General features: G+C 39.9%; 1 protein-coding gene across 2 annotated transcripts; it reads left to right on the top strand.

The window, feature by feature from the left end:
- The first annotated feature begins 295 nt into the window (after positions 1 to 295).
- RWDD4 (RWD domain containing 4) lies at positions 296 to 7,256 on the top strand. 2 transcript variants are annotated; one of them, XM_074154877.1, is made up of 8 exons: positions 320 to 343; positions 655 to 735; positions 3,735 to 3,844; positions 3,957 to 4,101; positions 4,832 to 4,946; positions 5,920 to 5,969; positions 6,136 to 6,138; positions 7,224 to 7,256. In XM_074154877.1, the coding sequence occupies exons 1-8, from the start codon at positions 320 to 322 to the stop codon at positions 7,254 to 7,256; spliced, it is 561 nt and encodes a 186-aa protein (XP_074010978.1). The 2 variants fall into 2 exon arrangements, with proteins under 2 accessions (XP_074010977.1, XP_074010978.1); XM_074154876.1 differs by lacking the exon at positions 7,224 to 7,256 and having other exon boundaries at positions 296 to 343; positions 6,136 to 7,194.
- Positions 7,257 to 14,189: the final 6,933 nt, after the last annotated feature.

Raw genomic sequence — 14,189 nt, forward strand, 5'->3', positions numbered from 1 at the left:
GAGAGCGCCGGGCGTGGGACGGACAGCGGAAGCGACCAATCGGCGCCTCCGCTTTGCCGTTAAGCCAATCAGAGAGGGCCCGCGCGGTTGCGTCACTAGCGAAGGATCCAGTTAGGTAAAGAAGGAAGAGAGGGGAGGCTAGAGGAGCGGGCCAATGGGAAGACGGGGAGGAGGTGACGAGGAGAAGAGAGGACCAATCGCAGCGAGCGGCCGGGTGACCCGTGCTGCCCTCAGGGGAGGTGTGTCCGGCGGGACACCGGCGGGGCCGCCCCGCCCCGCCCCGGCGGCCGTGAGGGGAAGGGCGAGATCTCCGCGCGCCATGGCGGCCAACGAGGACCAGGAGGTAAGCGGGAGGGGAGGCCGTGAGGGGGAGCAGGCCCGGGAGGCTGGGGAGATGGTGCTGGTGGGGAGGCCGTGAGGGGGAGCCGGCCTAGGAGGCTGGGGAGGCGGCCCCGGTGGGGAGAGGGGCCTTGGAGGGGGGTCGGCCCGGATGGTGGGGAGCTGGAGGGGAGGAGGAGGAGGGAGGCGGATGGCGGCGGGGCCAGGGGGAGAGTGGGAAACCGAAGCGGGGGGCCCTTCACAGCTTCGCGGTTGGGTGGGAGCTTGGTGTTGGGGCTGGGGTCGGTAACCCCCTTTCTCTGCTCCCTGCCGCAGATGGAGCTGGAAGCCCTGCGCTCCATCTACGAGGGAGACCTGTGCTTCAGGGAGCTTAGCCCCGTTTCCTTCCAGTACAGGGTAAGGCAAGGTGAAGATCTGCGGGTGGCTGCGGCGCAGGTTTCCCCTTGAAGTTCCTCTGCTGCCTTGTAGTTGATGTACCAGGGTTTTTCTAGAACAAACAGGTATTCGATGGGCAGTAAAGGTGTTGTAGTTTAACCCCAGCTAGCAGCCCCTGGTTGCGATGGGGGAAAGAATCAGAAAAGTGAGAAAATCTTGTGGGTTGAGATAAAGACAGTTTAATAGGTAGAGCAAAAGCTGCACATGCAAGCAAAGCAAGACAAGGAATTTATTCCCTGCTTCCCGTGGGCAGGCAGGTGTTCAGCCATCTCCATCTCAGGTAACAGTGACTTGGGAAGACAAACGCCATCACTCCCAACGTCCTCCCCTTCCTTCTTCTTCCCCCAGCTTTATATACTGAGCATGATGTCCCATGGCATGGAATATCTCTGTGGTCAGTTGGGGTCAACTGTCCCAGCTGTGTCCCCTCCCAACTCCTTGTGCACCCCAGCCTGTTCCTGGCAGGGTCGTGTGAGGAGCAGAAGGGGCCTTGAGAGCTTAACAAGAACTATAAACACCAGTGTGCTATCACATTATTTCCCATCCCAAATCCAAAACACAGCACTGTACCAGCAGATAGTAAGAAAGTCAACTCTGTCCCAACTGAAACCATGACAAAAGGCTTGTTCCACAGCTCATCATTTCAGGATCTTTGGTACGATGGTGCTTGATAGCACAATGCATAGTTTTTAGGAACCTGCTCCCAGCATGGGTTTATTGTCCCTTAGCGAGGCATCCTACTTGCTTGTCTGTGTACTGCATAGCTAGAACTGTCAAACTGGCTGAAGGAGCCAGCACAGTGAGTAATACTTAAATGAGCTGGTCAGAAATGTCACTTATATATGTATATATACATATATATATAAATACATATAGACTTCTATATGTAAAGCTCTGAATCTCCCTTATTGCTTAGTTACAGGGTTCTAGTCGCTTGTCCAGAGGTAGTTGATGTGCCTTGTCTACCTGCTAAAGAGGAAATGCACAAAATGCTTTGGGCACGTGCACTGATATGATCTGCTCAGCAGAAACATACAGGGAGTGCTGAACTTGAGATATGTGACTAGATTCTGGCATGAAATTCTCGCCTGCTTTCTCACATTTAAAGCTCTGGAAGTTCTTCTGGGCATGGACTGAGGCAGATCGTTGGACAGCCAGAGAACTTTACTGATGAAAACTTAGGCACCCATGAGACAGAAGGGAGACTTCTGACAATGCCATATCCCTGTAGTGAGGAAGAGGCATCTAAAATAACATTTCCTTGACTTCTCAAGTAACTTCAGAGTAACATCAGTAATTGGAATGAGATAAGTCAATTTAATTAATAGCACTTGAATCCCATCCATGTAAGTGCAGCCTTCCTCCACTGATAGGACCGTTATTAGTGAATTTAATTTCCTCAAAAGAGCAAATGTGACGTGCCTACAAGTCTACAGTGTATCATTCAACATTTTACTAGTTTTTATTAGATGAAAAATAATTGTCAAAAGTTAAAACTCAATTTAAATACTGTAAAACCTTGTGTCAGACAAAGGCGATCACACATCTTTCCCACAAAGAAGAATTTGTATTACAAGAAGGCATAGTGCAAGTACGTGCGTGAGAAGATTGAAAGAATTACTATGCCATTTTTCTGAGCCTCATTTGTCTCGCACATATCTTACATACGAACCAGCTGTTTTGTAATTAAGCAAGGCTACTGATTTTTAGGTTGCACTGGCGAAGAGGAGCGTGGTCACGCAGCTCTCTGTAGGGATTTGCTCAGTGCACAGACAGAGCTTTCCTGAGAGAAGAGCTCTGTAAACCGTACCGCCAGCTCCCTTCTTGGCAGCCGTGGGAACTGGGCGGCAACACTGTAGGTGGTATCTTGATAAATGTTACAGATTCCCAATTGATTTATTTATTATTTGTTTCACCTCTAAAACAGATACTTCTGAATGTCAGTTAGTCCACTCTGCTGAAACAGACACTGTAACTAAAAAAACCACCAACTTTTTCCCTTTATTTATGTTTAATTTCAAAGTACACTATCCTTACTTTGATAAGGACCTTTTATTTTTCTAGCTACACTTCATTCCACGTAATTTGATGAAATCGGATTTTGACTATTCCAAAGTGAGGGAAATAAGAGAATTTCGTGTGGTTTTGGAATACAGATTTAACCAACTTTATTGCACTCCTCTTCCAAATCCTTATGTGAAACAGTTATTTCTGTTTGTATAGCATGCCTTTAGTAGCACCTTTAAAAAAAAAAGGTGTACTTTCTTTAACATAATTGTAAAGATTGTATATGTAATTTGGGTTCACTAAATTGGTTTCATGTGCATGATAATTTATATTAAAGTGTGCCCTTTTTATGTTATACTTTTTAAACCCAGTCTCATTCTGCTGACTTCTTAAATCTTTTACTACTTATTCTTTCTTATAGTGAAATAAAATATCTGTAGAGATGAGATGTAAATATTGAAATTCTTGACTGTTATTTTTGCTGTCTTAGGTCACTAGTTTATCATTGTCTTTATTTCAACGCTGGTTTGTGTTTTCATATTGCTCTGAGCTTGGATGCGTGGAGGGGGGAGGAAGAAGACTTCACCTTTTCAGTCATTATATTTGACTTGTAGATACTACAAAGCAGCTTTTAAAATCAAGTGATTAAAAAAAACCAAAAACCCCAAAAAAACCAAAACACAACACCAAAAATCCCATAAAAAGAGCTTTGAATGTTTCTGCTGCTTTTCCTAGGATGAAAACTGCAGGATAGAGGTTAATATTGATGTAATAAATTTAATACTTTTTATAGATAACAGTTTTATTTTCTAACTGATAATTTTATAAAAATAGTTATTATCTTAATCTTAAGGAATTTAGCCTTACCGAAGTGAAAGACTTTCATATTGGCATTGTAATGCTTAATAAGTGACTGGAAACTGTTGATTTATAAGTTTTTCTTTTCCCTTCAGATAGGTGAAAATGGAGATCCCAAAGCCTTTCTAATAGAAGTTTCTTGGCCGGAAACATATCCACAAACAGCACCAGTTATATCAATGGATGCTTTCTTCAACAACACAATGTAGGTATTTCTGACAGCTTCACTCCCTAGCCTTGTACGTGGGGGAGCTTCTTGGTTGACAAGCTTTTCTTCATCTGTCTAGGTTATAGTTGAGTTTCATGGTTTCTTTTAGATCTTCAGCTATTAAACGAAGTATATTGGATAAGTTAATGGTAGAAGTTGAAGCGAATCTTGGAACTGCAATGACATACACACTTTTTGAATATGCCAAAGATAATAAAGAGTTGTTCATGGAAAATCAGCCTGTAAACACTGTGGTAAGTAGATAAATTCAGATTTTAATCGCTTGCTTTTAAAACTGTAAAAGACGGTTATTACAACTCTTTAAATACTTCATAGCTCTGTCTTGAAGTTGTTAATCGGTGTGTTGGGTGTATACATGTTAGTGGCTAAACAGTGACACACAGAGTATGGTGCCACAATTGTTATATTTAATTGTTATTTTGCTGTTATACCAGAATGTTTATGGGCTGCAGTTCTGTCCCACAGAGTAACATAAAAATGGAGACTTGGAGCAGAAAGAGAGCTGAAACAGAGATGAAAGGCGTCTGCTCGGGGGCAAATTACTGCAACCTTCCTGGGATGCACTGGATTGCATAAGTGTACCTCCAGGCTCTTGGCATGAGTCAGGCTGGGTCTATTTGTGGCTTCGGTGTAAGGACATTATTTGCCTTTGTGGTGCTGCAGATTGAGAAAAAGAGGAATGGTTTCCATGGTTGGGAAGTCTGAATCCCTTCAGATAAATTTAAAAAGTGTAAGAGGTGCCCTTTGCAACTCTGAAAGGGAATCATTCCAGTCCCCAACACGTTTTTTAAAACTAAAATCATGATTATACACTGATTAAAAGCTGCAGGCTGCTGACAGCATTGCTTCTTTCTGACAGTCAAGGTATTTCAGTATGTCAGGTTCAATAATCACACAGAGTTCCACAGAGGTGTCTGTGGAACTAATATGCAAAATATTAACAACCATTTTTATCCTCCTCAGACTTCAGTAAGCAATAGTATTGCAATTGGAACTCCTGATGTACCAGCAAGTAAGAAAAAAGATAAAAAGGAGCAGTTATCCAAAACCCAGAAACGAAAACTCGCTGATAAAACAGGTTTGTTCACGATAATATTGTTTGGTTTGAGCAGTATGAAAATCCAAATTTTATAGCAGTGATATATTGCTAGCATTGAAATCAGTTGTCATTTGTTTATAAGATTAACTACTTTTAAGTCTGTGGTTTCTGTTTTACTTGTGTTAGATGAATACTTCTTGCCTGAGACGATAGTTCTGGTCAAAGCAAATTTTTATAGAGTTGGGATTTCAAGATGTCATTGGTCTTGTTTTATTTTTTTATTTTAGTTTGTGACAAAAAAAATTCAACAATTACTTATGGGAGGAGAGCTTTTGGGACTTCTAAAAATTCACTTTCAACAGAAGACATGCTTTGTTGATGGGCCCTCGTAAATAATTCACATCATTAAAAATGTAATGTCTAAATCAAAGTATTTGTTTTGGAACCCAAAATAAAGCATTTAATTTAGTTTGTATCCTCAAAATAGAGGTGCTTCTTCAGATACTTTATGCTTTCAATGACGTGGTAGGCTTTTGATTGAAAAGCATTTAATATTTCAGCTAATCCTGCTGATGACTTTTATGTGTTCAACCTCAATTTTTAATAATGATCTGGATAATACTGTCCAATTGCAGCAAGAAGTTGTACCCTGTGATAGCAATTTCTATATATAATGTACCTAACCTAATTATAGTTGGCAGATTAAATGTTGACCATATAAAGGAAAAGCTGCATAAAATTTTGTTCTTTAACAGAATGCATCATTGCTGGTTATCCCAGCTCATGTTGGAGTTGCCTTCTAAATTAAATGTCAGATGGACTGAAGTGTTTTTATTCAAACAGAATTCCTTTGAAGATGTTTTTAAGACATTAATATCTATTTTTGTCCTCATGGCTTTGTAGCGGAGAAATTAAGGGGTTTGGATCTTTAGAGTTTTGTGTGTTGGTTTTAAAGAAAGATAAAGATTCCCCTTGGCTTGTGTGTTGAAAATAAAACTTTCTTATTCTGCAGATAACAAAGGGGAGCTTCCACGAGGATGGAACTGGGTGGACGTAATTAAGGTAACATGACTGTATTATATGCAGTATTACGAAAATACTACATATGTACATTAAAAATCATTTGACTTATATCTGAAGAAAACTAATCTGATTTTTGTTCTTGCTTTTCTTCCTAACTTTGTTTGGATTTTACTGTGGGGTCTTATTCATTTCTGTATGCATCCAGCATGTAAGTATTTTCAAGTTTTCTTTTTTCAACATTAAAAATTTGAAAGAAATAGTAAGAACTGTTGCTCATTTTGGATTCTAGTTTACATATTTCTCAAAGGCTCTAAAATGCTTAGTCCTTCTGAATATTAGGGTCAGAAGGACTTTGATTCCTCTCTGAACTTTGTTGGGTTAGTATTTCTTTTTATTTATTGAGCAATTTTAATTTTATGATGAGAGTGCTTTGCTAGCCAAGTGCACTGCGAATATTCTGTCTTCATATGGCACCAAGATGTAAAATCAAATCAGTGGTGCTGCCGGGAGCTGTTCCAAGTGGGAGCACCTTGCTGTCTCCTACAAGCCTGAGCATTCTCTGCCACAACTCCTCCAGTGAATAATACTTCTCTACTTGCTGCCTCAGCACTGATTTTTTCCACCCTCTTGTCTTTGCTGATTCAGTGGAAATCAGTGCAGCTGCTTGACAATTTTGAAAGCAAACTGTTTTATTTTACACGACTATAAGTAATTCTCGGTGTAGGACCTAACACCGGTTCCAGTGATGGTGGTTTGGGGCAGATCCTTCTGAGTTAAAAGTGGCTATTTGTAGTGGATGTCTTGGTTTCCAGATAGATTTCACTGTAGATGTGCTACATTTAGAAGTAATTTAGCTTTAAAAAAGAGTGAAATAGTAAGTTAATGTCTGGTTTTGTATTGTGTAAATCTCTATACGGGAATTCTCTCAGAGGTGTGTGGAGATACTTTTTCCATTACTTCATCTTTTTTATTTTGGAGGGCTGGTGGCGGAGTCTTCAAATTAAATAGAAACAGTACTCTGAGTTTTTTCTGGGCTTTTGTATTGCTTTTGTTTGGGGTTTTTTGGGGTTTTTTAAATCAACTTTCACATTTAGGAAATAAGCTTATTTAGCATTTAAGCATAAGAAGTAATTTTTGATGTTTTGAGGTCTCTTGGTATGGTAGCACAATCAGTCTGTATTATTAATTAAATATACACGTGTTCTATGTAAGATGGAGCTAATGTTCTTGTTTCCTAATAAATGGAATGGCAGTCTAAACTTTGAATACTTTCTTTTTGTGTCTCTTTTATAGTTAAGCAAAACTGGTTCTAAAGATGATGAATAAAGGACTTTGGTACAAGGAAACTCCACCTTTTAATACAGTGCAATTTTGGGTCACCATCTTTCTCTTAAGAACTTTCTTATTTGTCAAAGTAAACATTTTATAAAGCTCAGTTTCCTAACTTGCAAACCTAGTCACAAAAGTTTGTCTAGAAACTATGTGGTCTTTTTTGGAAAAAAAACAAAACACAACAAACTTGCCTTAAATGAAGGTTAGAATGTGACAAAGGATATAGAGAGCCAATGTGGTGCAGTGAAGAGTGCTATCTGCAGTGTTTATTAATTTATATTTTACTCTGTAGTAAAATCCTGTTATAGTGAACCCGATGATACTGTAAACATTTCCTGATGTTCCTATTCCAATTGAAGAAAAAAAAGCACTATAACAGTGATTGGTCACTTGACAGCATTATTCATCAAAATAAATTATTCCATGGAAACAAGACCTTTGTCATTTGTTTATCTAATATGAATGTAGAAGGAGAACATAAAAATGGTTACATTGCAATACAGACTAGAGCTCTGTGGTCCCGTTTTCACTAGTTACTGCCTGAAATAGTAAATACTAGCGAAAGCAAGGCCAAGTATTCTAGTCTGCTCACAAATGAGTGGTTACAGCAGGAGTATGTCTTCTTTATTCTCTGCGGTACCCATCTGTTAGTCTTTCTCCGGCATGCATCTTTCCAGAAGGTCGGATGGATGTCTGTGGGGAGAGGAAAGTGCTTTCTTGCAGGTGTCTCGGTGAGTGGTGGGATTCTGTAGCTCTTTCGTTGGAGAAATGGGCGTTCCTTGGAGGGGTTTGCTGACTGTGCAGTGGGATGGTGGGAAGAAGCTAGCATTCTGCCAAAGGTGTTGGGAGAACATTTTGGGGTTTTTTTCACCTAATTTGTTCTCTTGTATCAGAAAGAGAAGTCATCTCTACTATATGAACAGTTACTGAATACAAGATGCCTTAATGTCCGTTATAATTTTTGTTTGTTTTGAGATGAACTTTAATAAATGCCTATTTATCTGTTGTGGTATGTGGTTTTTTGGGTTTGTTTTTTGTTTGTTTTTTTTTTTTTAAATTGTGTATTGCCTGCTAGGGCCAAGTTTGAATTTGCAAAGGATCTTCTATTACAAAGAAAGGAAAGCGTTCTTAAAAACTGATGGAAGAACTGTATCTTCCCTCTTTTGGTATATGTTTACATGTTCTTCATGTAAATGTTTGCTGTTAATATGAGGGTCAGTCAATCTGCTGAGAGTCATAGGAACATATCCATTACGTTCAGTACTCGTGGCAAATCCAGCGTCTCTTTGAAAGAGAGCGCACGCTGGGAGCATCCCTTGGTGAGAGGGATGTTGGATGCTCCCATCAGTGGTGCTGAGATAAGAGCTTCTGTAACCGGTACAGCGTAGTTTACGTGGCCACCATAAGGACTTCAGTTGAAGGAGTGGAAGGGTTTATGCTACTGCCTATGTCAAGAGAGCTTATATACAGTGTATGTTAGTAGAGTCCTCTTAAATTCTCTTAAGTTGCAAAATTACTGCTTGTCTTCCTATAGAAAGGAAAGAAGTTTACATGAAATGTGACTCCAAGTGAAGGAAAAAAACCTGAATGTGTTCTGTGCTTTTCACTCTTCTGGAGAGACTGGGGAGATCTGGAAGAAATACGGTCTGTACTGCTGTCAGCCAACAAGAAGCTGTAGTTTTTCCTGAAACACTCGAGTTAAATTTGGTAAATATATGTGCTTCCTCAATCAGGAAAATACCATTAATTCTTACAGAATTCTTTATTTCCAAAGGAGGGAAGGGCATTTATTTAGCTTCAGGCTCTGCCAGCATCAGGATGGGCAGGGCTTTTTCTATTCACGGGCTCTCTGAGGGGAATTGACTTGTCTTTGCTGGTATCCTTGGTGTAGAAATCACGTTGCCATGACAATTTATCTGAATAGATTAGTTAGGAGAGGGGGAAGGACAAATAAGAACACATCTCTCGCTTTTATAGTGTCACTGTGTGCAACGGCAAACTTGTTAACCTTGTGAAATGCCTAATTTTTCAGCTCCTACTCTGCCTATAAACCTCATGCTCTCGTGAAGATATCTGAGGAATCTCCTCTGGTTTTGTTAGCAAAGGTGTTTGTTTGGAAGTCTACTTTGTATCAGTTCTTTACTTTGAAAGGTAAACGCTTAGGTGTCACTAAACCACTTTCTCATATGGCATGATGGTTGGACCTGGGTCATTTCAAGAATGTAGGTCCTTGATTTTATGGGGAGGCCTGAGCACTGACAGCTGAGGGGAGGGAAAATGTAATGATTTTTATCAAAAATTATGTTATCAAGAAGGGCACAACTGTAAATAGAAATCATGACTACTGAAGGAATTCTAAACAACACCATCACCCACCTTTTTAGGTAAAAAAACCCAAACATTGGCAGTGGAAAAACGGTGGTTTATGCTTTATTTCAGTAGGGCGAAAGTCTCTTGATTGCAGGGCTGCACTTTCTATTTGAATTCATGGGTTTTGCAGTGGACCTTTGGTTGGCCTGAGAAGATGTGTCAATACTGGTAACAGTAAAGTAAAAGTAGCAAATGTCCAAAATACAGAATGATTAAAAAGGAATATATCAGTTTACAAAATTTTCCATGCTGCGTGGATACTAATTGCCTTACTGAAGCATTAATTGAAAGGGCTTTTAAAAAAAAATACTATTTATCTATAGTGTTGTTGCAGTAACCACTTGGAAATCTCATTCAATCAAGCACAGCTTACTTTTTTCCCTTTTTTCAAATTTGTCTTAGAGAATCTTTTTTTGGGACAAATTTAGTGCAGAAAATTGAGATGGCAATGCCAGTGCTTAAATGAAGTTTAGGGTTCTTTAACTGAAATGTAACTTAAAATATTTTTTTCTCTGTCAGTCCTTATGGTGCCCTGGAGCACATCACTAGGCAGTGCACTTTCCAGCCTCAGCTTACAGGAGCTATTAGCTTAGGACATGTGCAGGGTTTGCTACAAAATGGTTTGGTACCTCTGAAACACAGGGACCTTTTCTCAAAAATCTGTCCAGCTCTTTCTCTTGTTGATGCGGGTATTTGAAGAATACAGGAAAAAAAAAATACAGTAGGGGCACAAGAGATGTCACTATCGCATTGGTAGTTTATACTTTATTTTGGATGAAATTTCAGATGAATCTTTAATTGTATTTGCATGATGTTAAATACAAGTGCTGTTAGTACCAAGACCAAAGATGCTCCATTGCACTGTCATGTATCGAATCCCAGGGGATAATGCAGCCTCCCAATATGTATGTTGGGTAGAGGGGTGAAATCAAGGCTGCTCATCTCTGCAGCTGGTTTTATAGAATCATAGAATCGTTTTGATTGGAAGGGACCTTTGAGATCATGGAGTCAAACTGTTAACCCAGCACTACCAAGTCCTCTACTAAACCATGTCCCTCAGCACCACATCTACATGTCTTCTAAATCCCTCCAGGGATAGTGACTCCACCACTTCCCTGGGCAGCCTATTCCGGTGGTTGATAACCCTTTCAGTGAAGAAATTTTTCCAAATATCCATCCTAAACCTCCCCTGGTTGTACGTGGGGTGGATAGATAAGGCATGCCCTACCAATGAGCAATTAAATTTTGGTAAAAGTACAGTAGGAGAAAATCTAGCATTTCTTCATATAGGACCCTTGGCAGAAGTGCCAACGTAAGGATGCTATACTCCTTTCATCTGAGGCAATACAAGCGGGTTTGGGTTATACTGTGAATTTCATGCTGTGAAAGTCATTGAACTGGTCTGAACCAGAAATAGTTCCCCTTTGGAAATTGTTTCCTTCAACTGTGTTTTGTGGCTTATAGGGCAGTTCCCTAAGCACTTGTAGTTAACAACAAAATGAAGGGGGGGAGGAAACATTCATTCACCAGAGAAAATACCAGAAGTGTGAGAATTCTGGGTGGCTTGGAGGAGGCAGTGGATGGGGAAAAACATCCTCTTACACAACACTAGAAGAGCACGGGGGATAAACCTTCATTGCTGCAGGACAACGCAACAAAACAAAAACCTAAGCTTATGGTTGCAGAGCTATAAATTCTGGCGTGAGGTTGGGTTATGGTAAAAGACAAGAGGATTGTAGATTTTCTTTCTATTGCTGTCACCTTTCTCCAACATGGATTTGCCTTCATCTCACAACGGGGCTGCTCCACGGTTGTGAGAATTTCTGTTTGACTGACTGTTGTGCTTCCTGTTACTCTTTCTGGGCCCGTGGAAGCAACATCTGAAAGGCTGGTGTGCTCTCACAAGTAAGTTAAGACAAAACATCTTGGCTGAGCACTGGAAAATCACGTTAGAAGATTTGCTGTGGGTGAAAGAAAGAATTAACCGTCTCTTCTCTCTCCTTCGTTCAGAGCAAAGTGAGGAGTGACTACAAATGGCTGAATTACATGAGAATTTATATCCAGACATCGGTGTCCTGTGTCAGACTGAAAGTTTGTCCATCTAGTTTAAAGTTTTACGTAGTTTTCTCTTGCTACTGTGTCTGAGCGTTCATGCCTGTGGTTCCTACAGTAATATGTGTTCTAAGTATTCATGTTCTGCAGTATCTTTATTACTGGTAATGGTCAGTGAAAGGGAAAAGTCGGTCTAGGGTGAGTTTGGAAGATACTATTCCAGAAAAAATAATCTTTTCCCTCTCAAACAATTACAGTGTCTCTGAGAGGCGATAAACATAAACATAGTCTTGTGTGGAGTCACTCTTCAGAGCAGGATCTTACTTTAAATCAAGTAAGTGTCTCTGTCAGTAATGCACTTCATGATTTCCTGCAGGAAAAACAAAAGTGAAGAAAGCTTTACTGTCTGAAGAGCTGCTGTCTCCACTGTAGGGAACCAATTCATCTCTACTTGTAGAGAAAACTGTGCTTCAATTGACCTTGAAGAGAGAAATGTTATAATAGTACAGGGAAAATGTAGGAAAATGTAGAAGCTCATTGATAAAAGTTCACAGCCTCTACAGATGGTTAACAAATTCGCACAGCATTATCAGTTTCATATTTTTTCTCTGAAGATTAGCACTAGAATATTACCACTGGCATACAGTGTGATTATGCTTTTTTTTTTTTTTTTTCTCCTCATGCCATATGTCTTTGGATGATAAAAGTACAGGATGTAGTATAGAAATTTATTTCCTAAATTAAAATAGTGCTAAAGTTACAAATCCACTCAAAGGAAGGAAATCAGTCTTACTCAGAAGTAAGGATGTGCCAAAATTAAAGCTGCCTATGTGGTGTTTATATGAAGAAATGCATAGGAAGATTTTCTTTCTTTGACTACACTTTTCTGGAGGGGGTTTTGAGGTATTTTTTTCTCCCCCTGGTAGTGTCCAAGCAGATGCTTAGTGCTTTGCTTCCTAGAGTCCCTGTTTGTAGAAAAGCAGTATAAAAACCTGAGTTTTAGTCTGCTCCTAAATCTGAAAAGGGAAGAAAGTTTTCACTTTGCAGAAGTAAATAAAGTAACCAAACTGTCCCTGGAAAAAAGTGGGCATTTGAAATGGGATGACCAAGAATAGAAGCAAATGGATTTGCTTTAATAAAACTGACTGGATCTGAGTGGCTTTCGTGCCTGCTTTGGAGTCTCTCTCCATGCAGTGCACCTGTGACATATAAATGCTTATGGATAATTCTAGGTTGACTGTATAGCTACAGTCGGTGTGATTAAGCGTTGCTGTCAATAAATCTGTGTTAAAGAAGTTGGTGCAGATTCTAACGTGTTGGTAATGACCTCTAGTTCCATCCCTCTTCATCTGATGGAAGGAGAGGAGATAAACTGCTTACTTCTCTGGGATGAAAGAAATCCATGTGTATGCTGTCAACGAAGGCTACCTTCACTTGGTCACCAATCAATGTGAAAGAGTTAAAAAGGTGAAGTTCTACAAGATAATTGTAGTAGCTTATATGAATGTGGATCCACTATTTTTGGATATTCCTTTCTTTGCCAGCTTGCTTATTGTGATGTTTAAAATGCTCTGAGTGCAAGCAGATACATGAGCTTATTGGCTAGTGTGTGTGTGTGTGTCATGTAACTGTTGAGTCAGATGAGTTCAAGAGCAGTTACCTTTTCTTTCCTAATTTCATGGCATGACAAGAGTTCTCCGACTCTTTTCATGGTGTGTACCTACAAATAATATCCCTCCCCTGTCTTTTTTTTTCCCAGCATGGGCAAAAAATGGTACTTGGCATCACTATGTTTCCTTCATAGCTTTTATATGGAAAGATATATTGGGTGGGGAAGGAAGCAAAAATTTAATATAAACTACTGACTGGTACTGATGCCTCACACCTGGAACTAATTAAGACGATCTGCATCACATTGCATGTAATGTAATGCTCGAGCTAGAATATGTCTCCTTCATGGTTTATTTTCTCCTGTTTTAAATGTATATACTTGAGGCCTCTGCCCCAGACTCTGACTGGTAAAGATTGGGCAGAATCTCCCATGGTCATCACAGTAATCTTTGTTTCACAGACACGTCCCCACTCTTAGATGTCGTACCAATGGACTCAAAGGAAGCAGGGGCTGTCAGGGTCTTACAGGATCAGGAAACGGGGAAGAAACATATTCTCTGGGGAGACACATGCTAAATATGAAAAGCAAACACTGAACTTCTTTGGATATCTGTTCAGGGGGAGAAGATGACAGAAGAATGGAAGAGGTGAAAGAAGGAGAGAGGAACAGCTTGAGGTCTGGAGCCTTAAGAACGTGGTTGGTTACTCTTCAAAAAAAATACAGTTGGTAAACATACGTTGTTTCTCGCCTGTTAAAACATCTCAAAGTTATTTTAAAAGATGATAAAACATTTTGGAAGGTGTTAATGATAAACCATTGAGGGGAGGAAAGAATGTCACCAGAAGAAAGTTACACACAGGAACAAATCTGGACATTTTGATTTGAAGCTGTGA

This window comes from Numenius arquata, chromosome 10 (genome assembly GCF_964106895.1).
Source record: "Numenius arquata chromosome 10, bNumArq3.hap1.1, whole genome shotgun sequence".
In the NCBI taxonomy this organism is placed as follows: Eukaryota; Metazoa; Chordata; class Aves; order Charadriiformes; family Scolopacidae; genus Numenius; species Numenius arquata.

Excerpts from the sequence above, each read along its gene's own strand:
- RWDD4 (XM_074154876.1), top strand. The coding sequence starts at position 320 with ATGGCGGCCAACGAGGACCAGGAG. Across the intron at positions 736-3,734 it reads CCGTTTCCTTCCAGTACAGG|ATAGGTGAAAATGGAGATCC; the intron begins GTAAGGCAAGGT and ends TTTTCCCTTCAG. Across the intron at positions 4,102-4,831 it reads ATCAGCCTGTAAACACTGTG|ACTTCAGTAAGCAATAGTAT; the intron begins GTAAGTAGATAA and ends TATCCTCCTCAG.